Below are 13,408 nucleotides of genomic sequence, written 5' to 3' on the forward strand. Positions count from 1 at the left end.
CTTCTTTGGAACCAGTTGTGGTTAATGTGGAGACTGGCAAGAATATAATAACATGGGATTCAATGTAAAACTAACATTTAGTCAGAAATATTCTGCAGGTCTTCATTCAGCACGTCAAAAGTATGTGAGAAATAATAAACCTAAAAAAATGACCTAGTAATAAACATTAAATGGGTAGATTGGTTAGGGATAGATGATTATCTTTGTTATGAATATAAAAAGGTGAGTGTAATTTGAAGCTGCAGTATCATGTAGCAGCATTCTATCATGAAACAGGAAATTAATGGGTTTTCTCCTGTAATTTGAACTTGCAAGAGTATAAAACATAAACAAAAAGGACGGGCTTGGGACTGGTCCACTGAAATTACAACGAAAAGTAAGTAGCATTAAGCTGTCTAATGCTGTCTTCCAGGCAGTGATGAGTGGCTCCTTTTTTCCTGTTTCAGTAAACCCATGAAACATCACCGTTTCTTCTCATAGCATAGCACTGATAAGGTGGTACGTCAGTTGTTCGGATGTATGTTTCCATTTCCAAAGAAGTTTGCCCTTCAGTAAAACACTCTTCTTTCTCTCTAGTATCAGCTGAATCATGGATTTGTTTCCTAAAATGGATGTTTACTTTCAGTGAACAAGTAAATTGCAGTGTAATAATTCCATTTTACTTTTATGAATATGAAGTTAAATTTTTACTCTTTACTAGTTTCAACCTTGTACATGTGAAGTAATTCCTTCATTACATGTACATTTCTCTATTTCTGCAGTGAAGCAAGTAAGGGAAAATCTTATCATTGCTGCAAGGAAAGACTGTAAAACTGGAACAAGCAATAGATGCGTTTATTTTCATTAGGTGTCTTAGACTAAGCATGAAAGTACACATGTGCTACTCGGATAAAACTGACAGGTTTTAGGGGTTTTATGTATGTTCAGTATACAAATTTTCTACTGAGTTTTATGCAAGAGCATTCAATGATCAGAATGAATTAAAAAACATTACTGTTCTGACAAATACCAGAAATAGACTGGGCTTGCACCGTGATGTACATCCATTGGGTTTGGGGTTTTTTCTTTTTTTTACTGTAGCAGGAATTTTGACATTTTCTTTAGAATATGCAAGTTTGTTTGCCTGTGACATCTCAAGCTGATTGTCAGAATATTCTGCTGTTAGCTGAGTTACTTGAGTAACACTCCATCAACTAAACACATTTTCTGAGCGTGTTTCAAAAAGGAATCAGAATTTCTACATATAGGTATGTTCAATATGGCATTAAAAAATTATGTCTTCTCATAAAGATACAGAGATACCAAGTCAGTCTGGTAGTAGACTTGGAGCTACAACAGGTATTTAAAAGTACTCCAAAAGAAAAAAAAAAAAAAAAAAAAAAAGAAAATGAAAAGCAAAAGCAAACTCTTTAGAGCTAATAAAATGGCAAAGCCAAACTTACAACAGACATCTCAGTCCGTTGTTTTGGAGAGGCTTCAGCGTGGTGTCTGAAGCTGTAAATGCAAAATATTAATTTGACTGTGCAGATATTATAAGAACTGTTTGACTCACCAGTTTAAATGCATACTTTTGATTCTTACCTGTGAATGTTTACTTGTGTATATCTAATCCAGCACAGACAAATCTGCACGCAACACCTTAGATGTAATTTTTTTTAATGACAGTGTTCTATACTTGAGTATGTTGACACAGGGCTGTGTTGACCACCTGATGCAAACGGCAAAAGTGAAGTTAATGATCTTTTGCAGTATATTTTCCACAAGAAAACATTACTAAATGAGTCAAGGAAGGATAGAGTATAGGGACATGACTTGGTTTGACTGACAAGTCATAAAAAGGGAATTTATTGCTTTTACCTTCAGTTCAAGCAGTTTGAGAGATACTTTGTGCGACCAAGCCAAGTTCAGGTTTTTAAGTACAAATTATTTGTTCGTTTTAAGTCTCTTAGAAGGGGAAATAATAGAAAAAGGTCCATCGGCAAAACTGAATCCAAAAGCCAAGCGGTATCAATTGCCTGTGGATAGATCGTGGGAATGCAGAATTCTCTTGAGAACTTCCAGGCAGCGGTGAACTTGCGGACTGTTGTGCTCGGTTTCTTTTTGTTTGCTGCCCTCTGCTGTTCCAGCTGTAAATAAAAGCAGGACTTGTGTGCATGGAGTAAGTTTTACACACTTTCTTATGCTCTCATTTTATTTGCACACTGCTACATGAAGAGAACTCAAAAACTTAGAAACTTTACAAAATACATTATTTCTAGCTTTTTCTTTTCAGAGTGAACTGCAGGTTTCAAGAGTAGTTGCAAGAGTATATGAATGGAAGTTGGCTCCCCCATTCTCATTTTTATATTCTTGGCCAGCTGGGTGGAAGCCCAGGTGGTCTGACGGTGCGTTCTGGCTCCCTGCAAGGAGGGACACCAGTCCCTCAATGTGTAGGCGTGGGGCTGCTGCTATCCAGGGGACCTTGAGGCTCCCAAGGCTGATGCCCACTACCCAAACAACTCCTGTCTGTAGGCCTGGATTTGTAGTGCCAACAGCCCCACAATTTCAACACTGTGTGTGTTTCAATTTATCTATTTGTTTAATGTAGATGTACCCAATTGTTGATATTAACTTTTCTGTGAAAATTAATTAATCGCTCCAATATAAAGATAAAAACTTATTTCAGCTTTCTGTACCGTAGTTTGGAGAAAGTATTAAAAAGCAATTGTTTAGTACTGTCTTCTCAGATTATCCAGGTCTAAATTGTGGAGGTTTTTTAAGGTAAGAAAAAACTCTGAATACATGAAGCATTCTCTGTAATGGGAATCAAGTTGATATATAATGAAATTATATTCTGCATTGTGAATCTGTCGGGTTTTGCCCTCATGCCTTCATCTCTCTGTAGGAGAGAATTACATATGTTTTTCTTAAATCAATTATAGTTTCTCTTAAGGTCACCAATCTTTACTGTGTAGTTCATGACCATGTCAGTGGTGTTTTTCTGCTAAAGATTTGGGTAGGTATAGTTGAGTTGAAACAATTGTCATTAGTAGTGCTGAATTATGGATGTGGATGGAGGAAATGTAAGGGCAAAACTCCACCACAGCTTCACTTCCTAACTCTGCTATGGAGCACAGCAAGCAGGCTTTCACTTCCCACTCTGTTCACAGGGATACCGCACTTGAAAGGGACATGGTGACAGTAAATCTATAAAACAACAGCTGGTGTCCAGATGTTATATGAACAGCTCATAGATACGTGAGCACCAAGGTAGTTCAAAAAGGTTGTTGCCCTTTCAATAGAGCAAAGCTGGCAGTCTGTTCCAGTAGCATCGAAGGCAGCAAGAAAAGTGCCGTAAGATATTTAATTACCTGAAATGGTCAAGGGCCTGGCGTTGTCTCTTGCAGAAAACAGAAATAGCTGTATGTGATTGCTCTGGTACATTGGGGACAGCTTGACTCAGGAGGAAGAAGTGTTACGTGCTTCATCACCAGTATCATTCTTCATGCAGCACCCTGTCTTCTCCTTTGAGGACTGCTTTCTAGGTCTCACTGTAATTAGTGTCTAAGTTCTGATAAGTACAGTTGTGGAGGATCAGATTTTAAATTCAGAAATATCTTTAACAAGAGGCTTTCTTTGTTTCAGATGTCTTTAAGCCAACAGTTCACTGTAATTCTGTGCTGCTTGACAGCTTACATCAGATCCTACAAAGGCACTGGAGCTATTTAGAAAATAATTAATGCAGCCAAGTTTACAGTTGATTAGAGAGCCCATTGGGAGCTCTACTGTTTTGCACTGTCATGTTTTCATGCTGCTTGAATAAATCTGTCAATTATTCTTCTGTTCATTGAAGAATTTTCTTACTGGTATTTTCAGTTGCTACTTTATCGCTTTGCTGTGAGAACTTTCAGATGAAAACAATGTATTTCACTGTGGATAAATATCCTTCATTATGTTAACAATGCTGTGGGAGATAAAGTATAACAAAATACTGCTAAAGTGAATATTATGGAATGCATAATTTTTTATTCCCTATTTTTTGAGCATAGGATTTAAAATATACCAGTACCGTTTCATATGCTGAAGTGGCTTTTTAATATAGTTGTGCCTGCCTGATGCATGTTGCTTATCTCTGCTCAGCGCTTGCTTCAAGACAGCAAGATCTTCTCTTTGTGAGAAGAAAAGGAATGACCAAAGGCAATACTGATAAAAATATGTCTTTATTGCTGATCAGATGCGCAATTTCTTGCCTATTTAAGCCATCTTCTTAACATGGAATCTTTAGTAGCATTAAATGTTCTTAAGTAATGCAGAGATGTTTACAGAAGTGGTCAAAGAGCTCCCTTAGCTTTAAAAGTGTAATTTTAAAATGTTCGCATCTTCCAGTCATTGGAAGAACAGCAACAAAACGAAAAGTATTAAAGTTACCAGTGAGTAACAGCTCTTGAACAAGAATATTCTCTATCTTAAATACCATCTTCATTCTTTGATTTTATTCCATTCCTTTCCCCATATTTGTTTTGTGTTTGTGTGTGTTTCTTGTTAAAGTGACATAGCATTTCTAGCACTTTGATCAGTGTGTGCCTTTTCCTTCCCTTTGCCTTCACAACTGCTCCAGACTGATCGCATAAACCCAGATGACATAGATTTAGAAAACGAACCTTGGTATAAATTCTTTTCAGAACTGGAGTTTGGACGTCCGGTAAGTGAGGATAGAATATTAATATTTAAGCATTAAAGAAAATATTTTTATAATGAGGAATTTACAAACTACCAAATTCAGCAAACATATGCTAGTAAAGTTAATATGGTGGGGGTTTTTTGAGGAAGGTCAGTGAAGTCATCTCATGCATATAACCATTATTTTTCAAATAGACCCTTAACTTGCCAGAGCAGTGACTTTAATGGCTTTAAAATGGACTATATATTAGACAAATAATAGTGTGTAAATATTTAAAAACATGATAAACTGCGTGCTAAAAAGGGATGTTTACTAGTCTCCCTAAATCTTTTGCACTTGGCTCAATTATTTTTGAACAATCTTTGAGAACAGAAAAACGTGTCAGTTTGCATCAGGGATTCTAAGTTACGAATCATGTATTTTGCTTGAAGGAATGTGTCTAAATTTACATGCATGCCGCCATATACAAATTTCCTATCTCAGTAAATACTTTTTTCCCTCTTTTATATGCATACATGCAGAATAAGTATTTTGTACCTGAACAGCACACAGAGATACCGGTGTGCTGTTTTCAAGCTGGATACCTGCTTGATTGAACAGACAGACTTCAGTTCTGCTCTGATTTTCACAAATAGCCAGGTCCAAAAGAAGGACTTGGGAAACATGCTACCTTAGTCCTACTGCAAGCATTTAGATTTAAAATTATAAACCTGAAAAGCTCCATTTGGTTGAAACACCTGAAGATGAGAGATATCTCAGTTTTTCTCCTTTGGTCTCCTAGGCACTCACAATTATTCTGCGAATACCACAGGCTTAATTGGACGTAAGCCACAAAGGCTATTTGTATATTTTATATGAGTGTGAAAAGAGTAACATTGTCCTCGAAGTAAGACTGAGAACTAGGTTTCACTTCCTCCTTGCAGAGTGCCTTAACAATTAGGTTGGAGATGCACATGCTCTTGCTTTTGCGCACACCCTCTCTGGAGCTCCTCCATGGAGCTCAAATTCTTTCCTGACCCTCTAACATCTTTAGGAAAAAGGATAACAAATGTCTTCTTCCCAGTAAAAAGTCTAACGTGGTGGTTAGAGTACTTTCCAGACAGGTGGAAGATGGCAGTTCAAATGCCCTCAGAAGAAGGAGGGAAGTAAACCTCTGCCTGGTTAAGTATTCTCATAGCTCCCCAGGATCCTGGACGGCTGGAGGAAAAAAGAAAAGGCAAACACCAAGAGCACCTGCCCACATGCAGGAAATCCCAAATAGGCATGGCATTTGAGCTTGAGAGTATCAGGATTTGAAACATTCCCATTCTTATCTTTTCCCGCTAGATAGCAATTCTCTGGAGCTCCACCCCCTCAGCATGCCAGTTACTGACATGCCGGGATATTTGAGGAGCCTGAGCACTTGACATGGGGCCCTGGAGGGCACTCTGGCACCCAAGTACCTTAGTCCCTTTTTGTAGCTAGCCATAAGCCAAAAAAAAACTGAGAGCAGAGGAGAAAGCAAACCACACACATTCTTGGAAAACTTTACATTTTTAATCATAATATTTTTTAAAAATACCCATTGAATACCACCCGAAAATAAAATAACTTGAATATGTATGGGTTTAATTTGTTGTCCAGTGGTCTACAATGTATCTACAATGTAATCATTTTCATTGATTACCTTTTATCTACTTTATTTAGCCATTCAGGCTATTTTGTCACTCCACCCTCTAGTTGGGCAGAAACAGTCCAGATACATCCTTCTGATGATTAAAAATATGTTAACAGTGTTTTACTGCTAATGAAAACCTGAGAATAGTGTGTCCTGTAAGATAAGATACATTGAGATTTCCCCAGCAGGATGTAACTGTGATGCTTTACACTCTTCTGTCTCATCAGTATCCAAAACTGTTACTATTGATTCAATTTTAAACTTTACCACCTAAAGTTACTAACATTTTCTTAAGCTGCTTATAATTTAAAAAACACTGAAACACATTCTTCCTGCCTTTCTACACGTATGTGTCACTCTTTGTATCTGATGTTGTCAACACTTAGTTTCTAACTGTGTCACCTTCTCCACGTTTCATTCCTTGCTGCCATTGATTCTACTCCATTTCATCTCTACACTTCTGCTTTTATGATGCAGCCACCTAAAAAGCTTTTGGACTATGTTCACGACAGTTCTTCTGGTGTTTCCAATGAGGTAAATGAATGATTCTTGTTCAGATGATTCTCTTGGGAAGACGGGTTGGAGCACTCACCATTTATGACTTAAGTTTGTAAAAAAATCGGTGGTTTCCTTCTGATAGCTGTGAGATGTTTCTAATGCACAATCATTGTATCTTTGTCTTCATATCTTTCCAGATCACTAGTGCATTTGGATGTTGATCTTATTGTCCTAGGAACTGTGAGTCCTTATCCCCAAAATTTCTCAGAGATTAACACTCAGAATTACACAACAGCCCATACGTCTCTAACTCTTTGACAAATTCCCACTTCTTCAGAGTTGGGCAAGTGCATTGCTTTCAGACACAATTAATACATCAGCACAGCAGTATTTTTTTATTAAAATAGCTAACTGCAAATTCCATATGTCAAGTGAAAGCCTTTTTGGCTAAACTATCATTTCTCCAATTAAATATTTATGTCTAAGATTGATAATCAGGTAAAACAGCAATTAATAATCTCATTGTAATGTTATAACTGCAGGATTGACAGTCACTGTCAGTACTCCAAATAAAATGCATCAAGATCAGGGAGTGGGCTGTCATTGCCCTACTCTGAGTGGGAGAGATACAGGCTTTCATTCCTCGTCCCCTCCGTCCCCATTTTTAGAGTGTTGGGGCAAGTCAGTGAATCCTGTAATGACAGCTTTACTTCATGTAGTGGCTTTACTTCATTCATATTCGTGATTCACTCTCATCTTCCAAAGTGTCTCCAAAAATTAAACGTAAATTATAGCCTTTAATTGTTAATTGTTTGCAAGTTACTCTGGTTTGATTTTAAGCTCTGTAAATCTGGGAAAAAAACCACATGGTTGTGAAATTTGGGCCCAGTTCTCCAAGACAATAAGCTTCCAGGCCTTCACTAATACTTGATAGTGCTTTATCTGTTGAGGAAGACAATTTAAATGCCCTACCATGATTATTTGAAATATTATCATATTTAGTAGGTCTGGGTAAATAGACTACTAAGTAATACTGGTTTTCTCTTTGTTCAGTTTACAAAAACATTTACCTTTTATTCTGAAACTTTTTTAAACTTTTGAATATGATAAATCATGTTCACAAGTACAGCAAATTAAATATTTTTTGAGGCGGGGGGTAATATTCAAAACAACTTGCTAAAGTGTTAGAACCATCATGCGAACAAGCCTGTTTGTAACTTTTGCCTAGTTTTCCTAACTTCATTTGCAGTCACCTTTACAGCCTTAATGCATGGAAATGGCTAAAATATTGGCTTAGTTATAAATATATGTCAATTCTTTTGAGTGGAACCAAATCAAAGTATTCCACAAAGCCTGTGCTTGGCAGTTTGGGGTGGTTGTCTCCAGTATTTAATTATTTTTGTCAGACAACCTTTATCTATGTAGGGCAGTGTTGAATATTCTACAAAATGCCTAATCAGCTTTGGAGATGGGGGTGTAGGGGAGATGCGTTCTACTGGGCTACCTGGAATTGGCTTGGAGGGACCATGTGTCAGTAAATGCCCAAGAGCTGATAGCACAGCTACAAACAGTGGTACCTACTCTTGGCCATAAAACCCAAACATATCCACTGTTTGCTTTCGGCTTTCCCCTACGTGTGTGGCTCTACCTGTGGGTAGAAGGTATAAACTTCACACAGCCTATATATAACAACATTTGCTGATGATAAAAATTAGTATTGTAGAACGTGCAACATACAGTGTCTTTCATATAGAAAAAAAACTTCAAAGAAGGCATCAAAGAAAGGACGAAAGGGCAAGTTACATTCAAGGTGATAAGAGTACCTTAAAGGACAGAAAGCAAAAGCCATAGAGTAACCCAGCAGCCAGTTTTGCTGTCTTAGGTTGATCACTAACACACTATTTATGTCCCAGGGAATGTTGTGGATAAGGTTCTCTCGGGTTTAGTTTCAGTTGTGTGATTTATCCATTAGCTTCCATAGGGGACAATGGGGATCTACGCTGTCCTTGGGATTTGCATCATGGTCTATATAGCCCTGGAGCCATTACAGGTGGTGGAAAGTAGTCACTGCCTCATGGCTCTTTGGCCAGTATCACGTGACAGATGGTCTTGGTCCAGGCTTTAATGGAAGGAGTTGGCACCTGCCCAAGAAACCCCACAATGACAATTAATCTGCAATGTTTGTATCACCTCGTGCAACAGTTCTAACAGAGATCTCCTGTGGGCCTGAGTTTCCTTCCTCTGTTGGTACCGCACCATGGTGATGACTGGTCAGCCAAGATGAGGTTGATAGCTGTGGTCAGTTTTGCAATAAAGCTCTGACATTTTCCATCGCACGTTCAATGTTTGTGGTAGCGTAGGGAAGCACACAGACCTGAGGCCTTTGCTTCACTCTGTTGTGCATAAGAGTGAGAACTGCAGTTGTGCTGTCACCTGTTGGTGTGAGCAACTCTACTGCTGGCTTCTATGGTTTTATTGCAGACAAACCTCATAATAATAGATATTTATCTTATAATCATTGAAGTTGGATAGTGGTGGGAGAATTGTCATAAAGTAGCTTTCAGAAGATGTAAAGAAAAACTTGAAAATAGAAACTGTATAAACAATACAGTCTCAGGAATAAATACTTTCTTCAGAATACATTTTAAAAAACCAAATACCATGATTTTTGGTCTAGACAGAATACATGAATAGTACTGCACTCATCATGAGCCCCATGCGCGTTCCAAATATGGAATAAGTGCTAATAGCAGGTTTATTGTCTGTCTGAGAATATCTGATGATCCTCAGGACACCTCCATAACAGAACTGGCTCCAAAACACAGGCTTCTATTTAATCTGCCCGTGGAAAGGAGGTTTTATTCTTTACTCCTTTGGTAGAGCAGATGGTATGGTTTTGTTTCACGGTACCCCTTCTCTCTAATGTTTAAATCCATTGACTTCACGAGCAAGATTACAGTCAAGAATTATCTGTTTCCATTCTTCACGTTTGAATCGGCAAATCAGTTTTTATTTTAAAGTGTCATACTTTGTTTATCACCTTAGAACAATGCAGTGAGGGATGATTTAAAAAAATCCCCGATCTCTGAAACCCGTGTTTGCTAGGAAAATGAAACTTGTAAAGAATAACTTCACGTTTCTTTGCAGAAAAATGGGTTGGTTTTAGCAAATTTAGCAAATAAAAATCAGATGCTGTGATAAAACTTGGTTGTATTCCACATTCCTGTGGACTGTTCCATTATGGAAAAAGTGTGCACGGAGCACCACCACACAGAAAGCCGCTTGGGAAAGGGGTACGTCGTTCTATGAGGGAGGCAAACCTTCACGGATGAAAACACCTAACACTGGGAGAAGCTGGGCACGTGACCAGTAATGTTTGTAGTCTTCTTCCAGCAGGGTTTTGCTATAACAGACCTGCCCCACTGCGAAGGCCATCCTCCTGACATCAGCAATCCACACCGCCCTGTTCTTGAGAACAAGGGCTACGTCCCACTACCTCACCTTGCTCCTCTCGGTAACAGCTATTTCCCAGATTGTGTGAAGATTTCTCATACGCAGGCTGGAAATTGCTGATGAGTGTTGCTTGAGGACATGTTAATTTATAAAGAACAAACTCAATAGTAATTCCTAGCAGGCGGACATATTGCCATTGATACTTTTTTAATACCTCTTTCTCCTTCCTACTGTAGTGCACGCACTGTGGGATGCAGATGAAAAGAGGAGATCATGTCTCTTCTAATGTGACTGGAGGTTTTGTTGGATGAGCTGAAGATGGCTGCATGACAAGTAGCCCATTTTTTTTTTTAGCGTAGCACTAAAGGAAATTTTGGAGCTTTTATTTCTAGCTCCCCTCTTTTGCCCATAGCTTAAGTCACTGAAGCAGAATTGTATGTTGCCAGAACTTGAGCATCAGTTTCCACAACCTGAAAAAATCCATGATAGTCCAGCAGTGGAAAAATAAGGATGAGAAAAAAGAGCAAATATCTTCTTTTGGTTTCCCATTTTAGTATAAAACAAAATATTTACCATACTGACCCATGTAGCATATTACGATAGAATCATGTTTATTGTTTGGAAGCAGTTTCAGAGGTCTTGGGTCTAATCGAGCTCTGTCAGGAACAATTTAACAGTATCCCTCAGGTAAGAATTGCAGCAGCAGCAGAGAAACTGCCTCAGCTTTGCCTCTAATGTGGAGACAGAATATTAAAAAGACTTTAGAATCCCGCAGAGGTGCATCACTTCTAGAGCACATGCTTCCTAGTTACAATATTAGCCTACTGGAAATCCATGTTAGAACTAGTTCTGCCACAGTGTTTTACATTGTTAGCCAAGAATGGCTTGAGAGAAGTATCGGGAACCTCGTTCTGCCATTTCTAGTGGTCAAGTTTATGTTACTGGTTGTTGCAGTGCGCTTGTATCTTCATCTTTATAGACCACTTATCCCACATTTGTAATCTCACTTGAGGAGGGTTTCTGTGTTTCTGTTTATACAGCATGTTGTTCTGATCCAAACTGGAGCTTATGAACGTAACAGTACTTACCAGTGAGAACAGCAGTTAATTAGCAGCATCACAGAATACTTGTATATTTGTCCACAGAAGAACTTTCCATTTAGAAACGATAAACATTTTGAAACCCTATGCAGAGGTCAGCTTAAATAAGTTATAGAGGACTTATGTGCTCTGGAAAGTAACTTTAGAGTCTTTGACTTATTGATATCTTCTAACTGTTGTAACTGTTTACATCTCAGCTGCTATTCTTACCAAAAAGCTGGATTTTTTTTTAATCTGATTTTTAATGTGATATAAATTAAACTACAGTTAAAAACTACTCAGAGTCTGAGAGTATTGTTCCGTATTGCATCACATTTGTATCATGTTTGTGTGGTTCTCCCTGCCTCATGGTATAATAAATTTCAGTATAATCCTGGAATTAAATCTTTGTTTAGTGTCCTGATGGGACCACTTGGTATGTGGTACAGGCCTACTGACAAATGAACTCTAACTGAACACTTACATTGTCTTTATAGTGCCTCACCTGTAAAAGTAGTTTAAACAGTTATTCTAGAGTGTCATTTAAAGTATAAAGTCCCATGAAATGTGTTCCCAAATATTCTTAGACTACAGGTGAAACCTTCTAGAGTATACACAAGTGTCAATTAAAAAAATCTGGGTGAAGTCCTGTTCATGAACTTGCAATTCAAATTACTGGAAAATACAATGTCTAACCAAAAAAAGCACTTACACAGGACATGAGTGCTGTTACTGCTGCAGTCCTGCACAGAGAAAATTCTATAAAAATCTTTCCGTTCAGAGAAAAAAATCTAGAAGGCTTCTGTAGAGAGAAAAATAGTTCCAACAACTTACAAATCTGTATGACAGTTCTGTTTACAGTCCATCAGGTTAGCTCTGAAGTGACATACCAGGAACTTGAAACAAGTTTAACTTTTGAACCACGCTGCTTTTTACCCATGAAGAATTATCCCAAGGACGATGAATTTTGTTCTAGATTCATATCTAGTTACCGGAATTGTAGGATTAGTTAAGTCTGACTGCAGGCTTGAAATGTATGAAACAGTTGGTTTAAAACTAACAGTCAGTTAAGGTTGACTTTGTATTAATAATAAAATTATGGAGCAATACTCCATTCCATCTTCCAGGATTCATGCAGAGCTACTTCCATAAACTCATAAGAAACAGGTAATGTTCTGTGATAAGAACTGTTCGTGCCAGGAATGTAAGGTGGTCAGCAACTAGCCACAAATGTCATGGGATTTACAAAAGTTCCTGGCTGTAACTGACTGTGGGATTTTGGTGAGTAACTGGGAGGGAAAAGCAGCTCTGCAGACCTTGCTTTTGCATGAGGAATTATTTTCAGATTTTTATGTTTTTATAGTAAAATTTTGTTTCAGCTATTCTGTATCTATTTTTGAAATGAGTATAGAGAAGCATAACTTTGGATCATTATTTAGCTGAGTTTTAAAAGAAAAAACATTACTGAAGTAGAATATGAAATGAAATCTAGTGATGCTTTTTTCAAAACTGCACAACTATTCTCATGAAATACCGCAGTATCTGTGCTGGCATGCCCGGGATGATAATCATCATAGCCTGGTTTTGTAGGATTTGTCACAGTCGCAAACCATAATCAAACATGATAAGCAGAAATTGTCACCCTGTTTTCAAATACAGACGTGTAATAGATTCATATATTTGTTTTCACAGACTTCCTTATATCATCACTACTCAACAGACAAAGGCCTGGACAGGCCCTCTAGGTAAGAAATACAGGGTGTGATTTCAGGGGACACAGGTTGTACAGCCTGTGACCTGAAACCAGCAGATGTTGCAAAGAGTCAGATTTTAACATTCACCTTGTGAGCTACTGACAAAACAGAGAGATGTGTGGAGAGGGTGCTCGTATTTTAATACTCAAGTGTAAATTTTACTTTTGTTTTACAAGGACTTACTGTTTCCATTCAAAACAAGCCATGCTGTGCTCTGGGTCTTGCCACAAGCATCCCTGAGCCTCTGCCTTAACTGCAGCCATCTACCGTTTGAACTGTGCCTGCAGCGCTTTCAGTGCTCTTTCCC

General features: G+C 38.1%; 1 protein-coding gene across 3 annotated transcripts in view; it reads left to right on the plus strand.

The window, feature by feature from the left end:
* The window catches only part of SORBS2 (sorbin and SH3 domain containing 2), an 86,095-nt gene that overhangs the window by 42,850 nt on the left and 29,837 nt on the right, over positions 1–13,408 (plus strand). For all 3 annotated transcript variants that reach the window (XM_010145092.1, XM_010145094.1, XM_010145093.1), the window contains one exon: positions 13,040–13,092. In XM_010145092.1, coding sequence (XP_010143394.1) covers positions 13,040–13,092 — 53 coding nt within the window. The remainder of the gene's footprint in view (positions 1–13,039; positions 13,093–13,408) is intronic.

Source organism: Buceros rhinoceros, unplaced genomic scaffold (genome assembly GCF_000710305.1).
Source record: "Buceros rhinoceros silvestris isolate BGI_N320 unplaced genomic scaffold, ASM71030v1 scaffold15811, whole genome shotgun sequence".
In the NCBI taxonomy this organism is placed as follows: Eukaryota; Metazoa; Chordata; class Aves; order Bucerotiformes; family Bucerotidae; genus Buceros; species Buceros rhinoceros.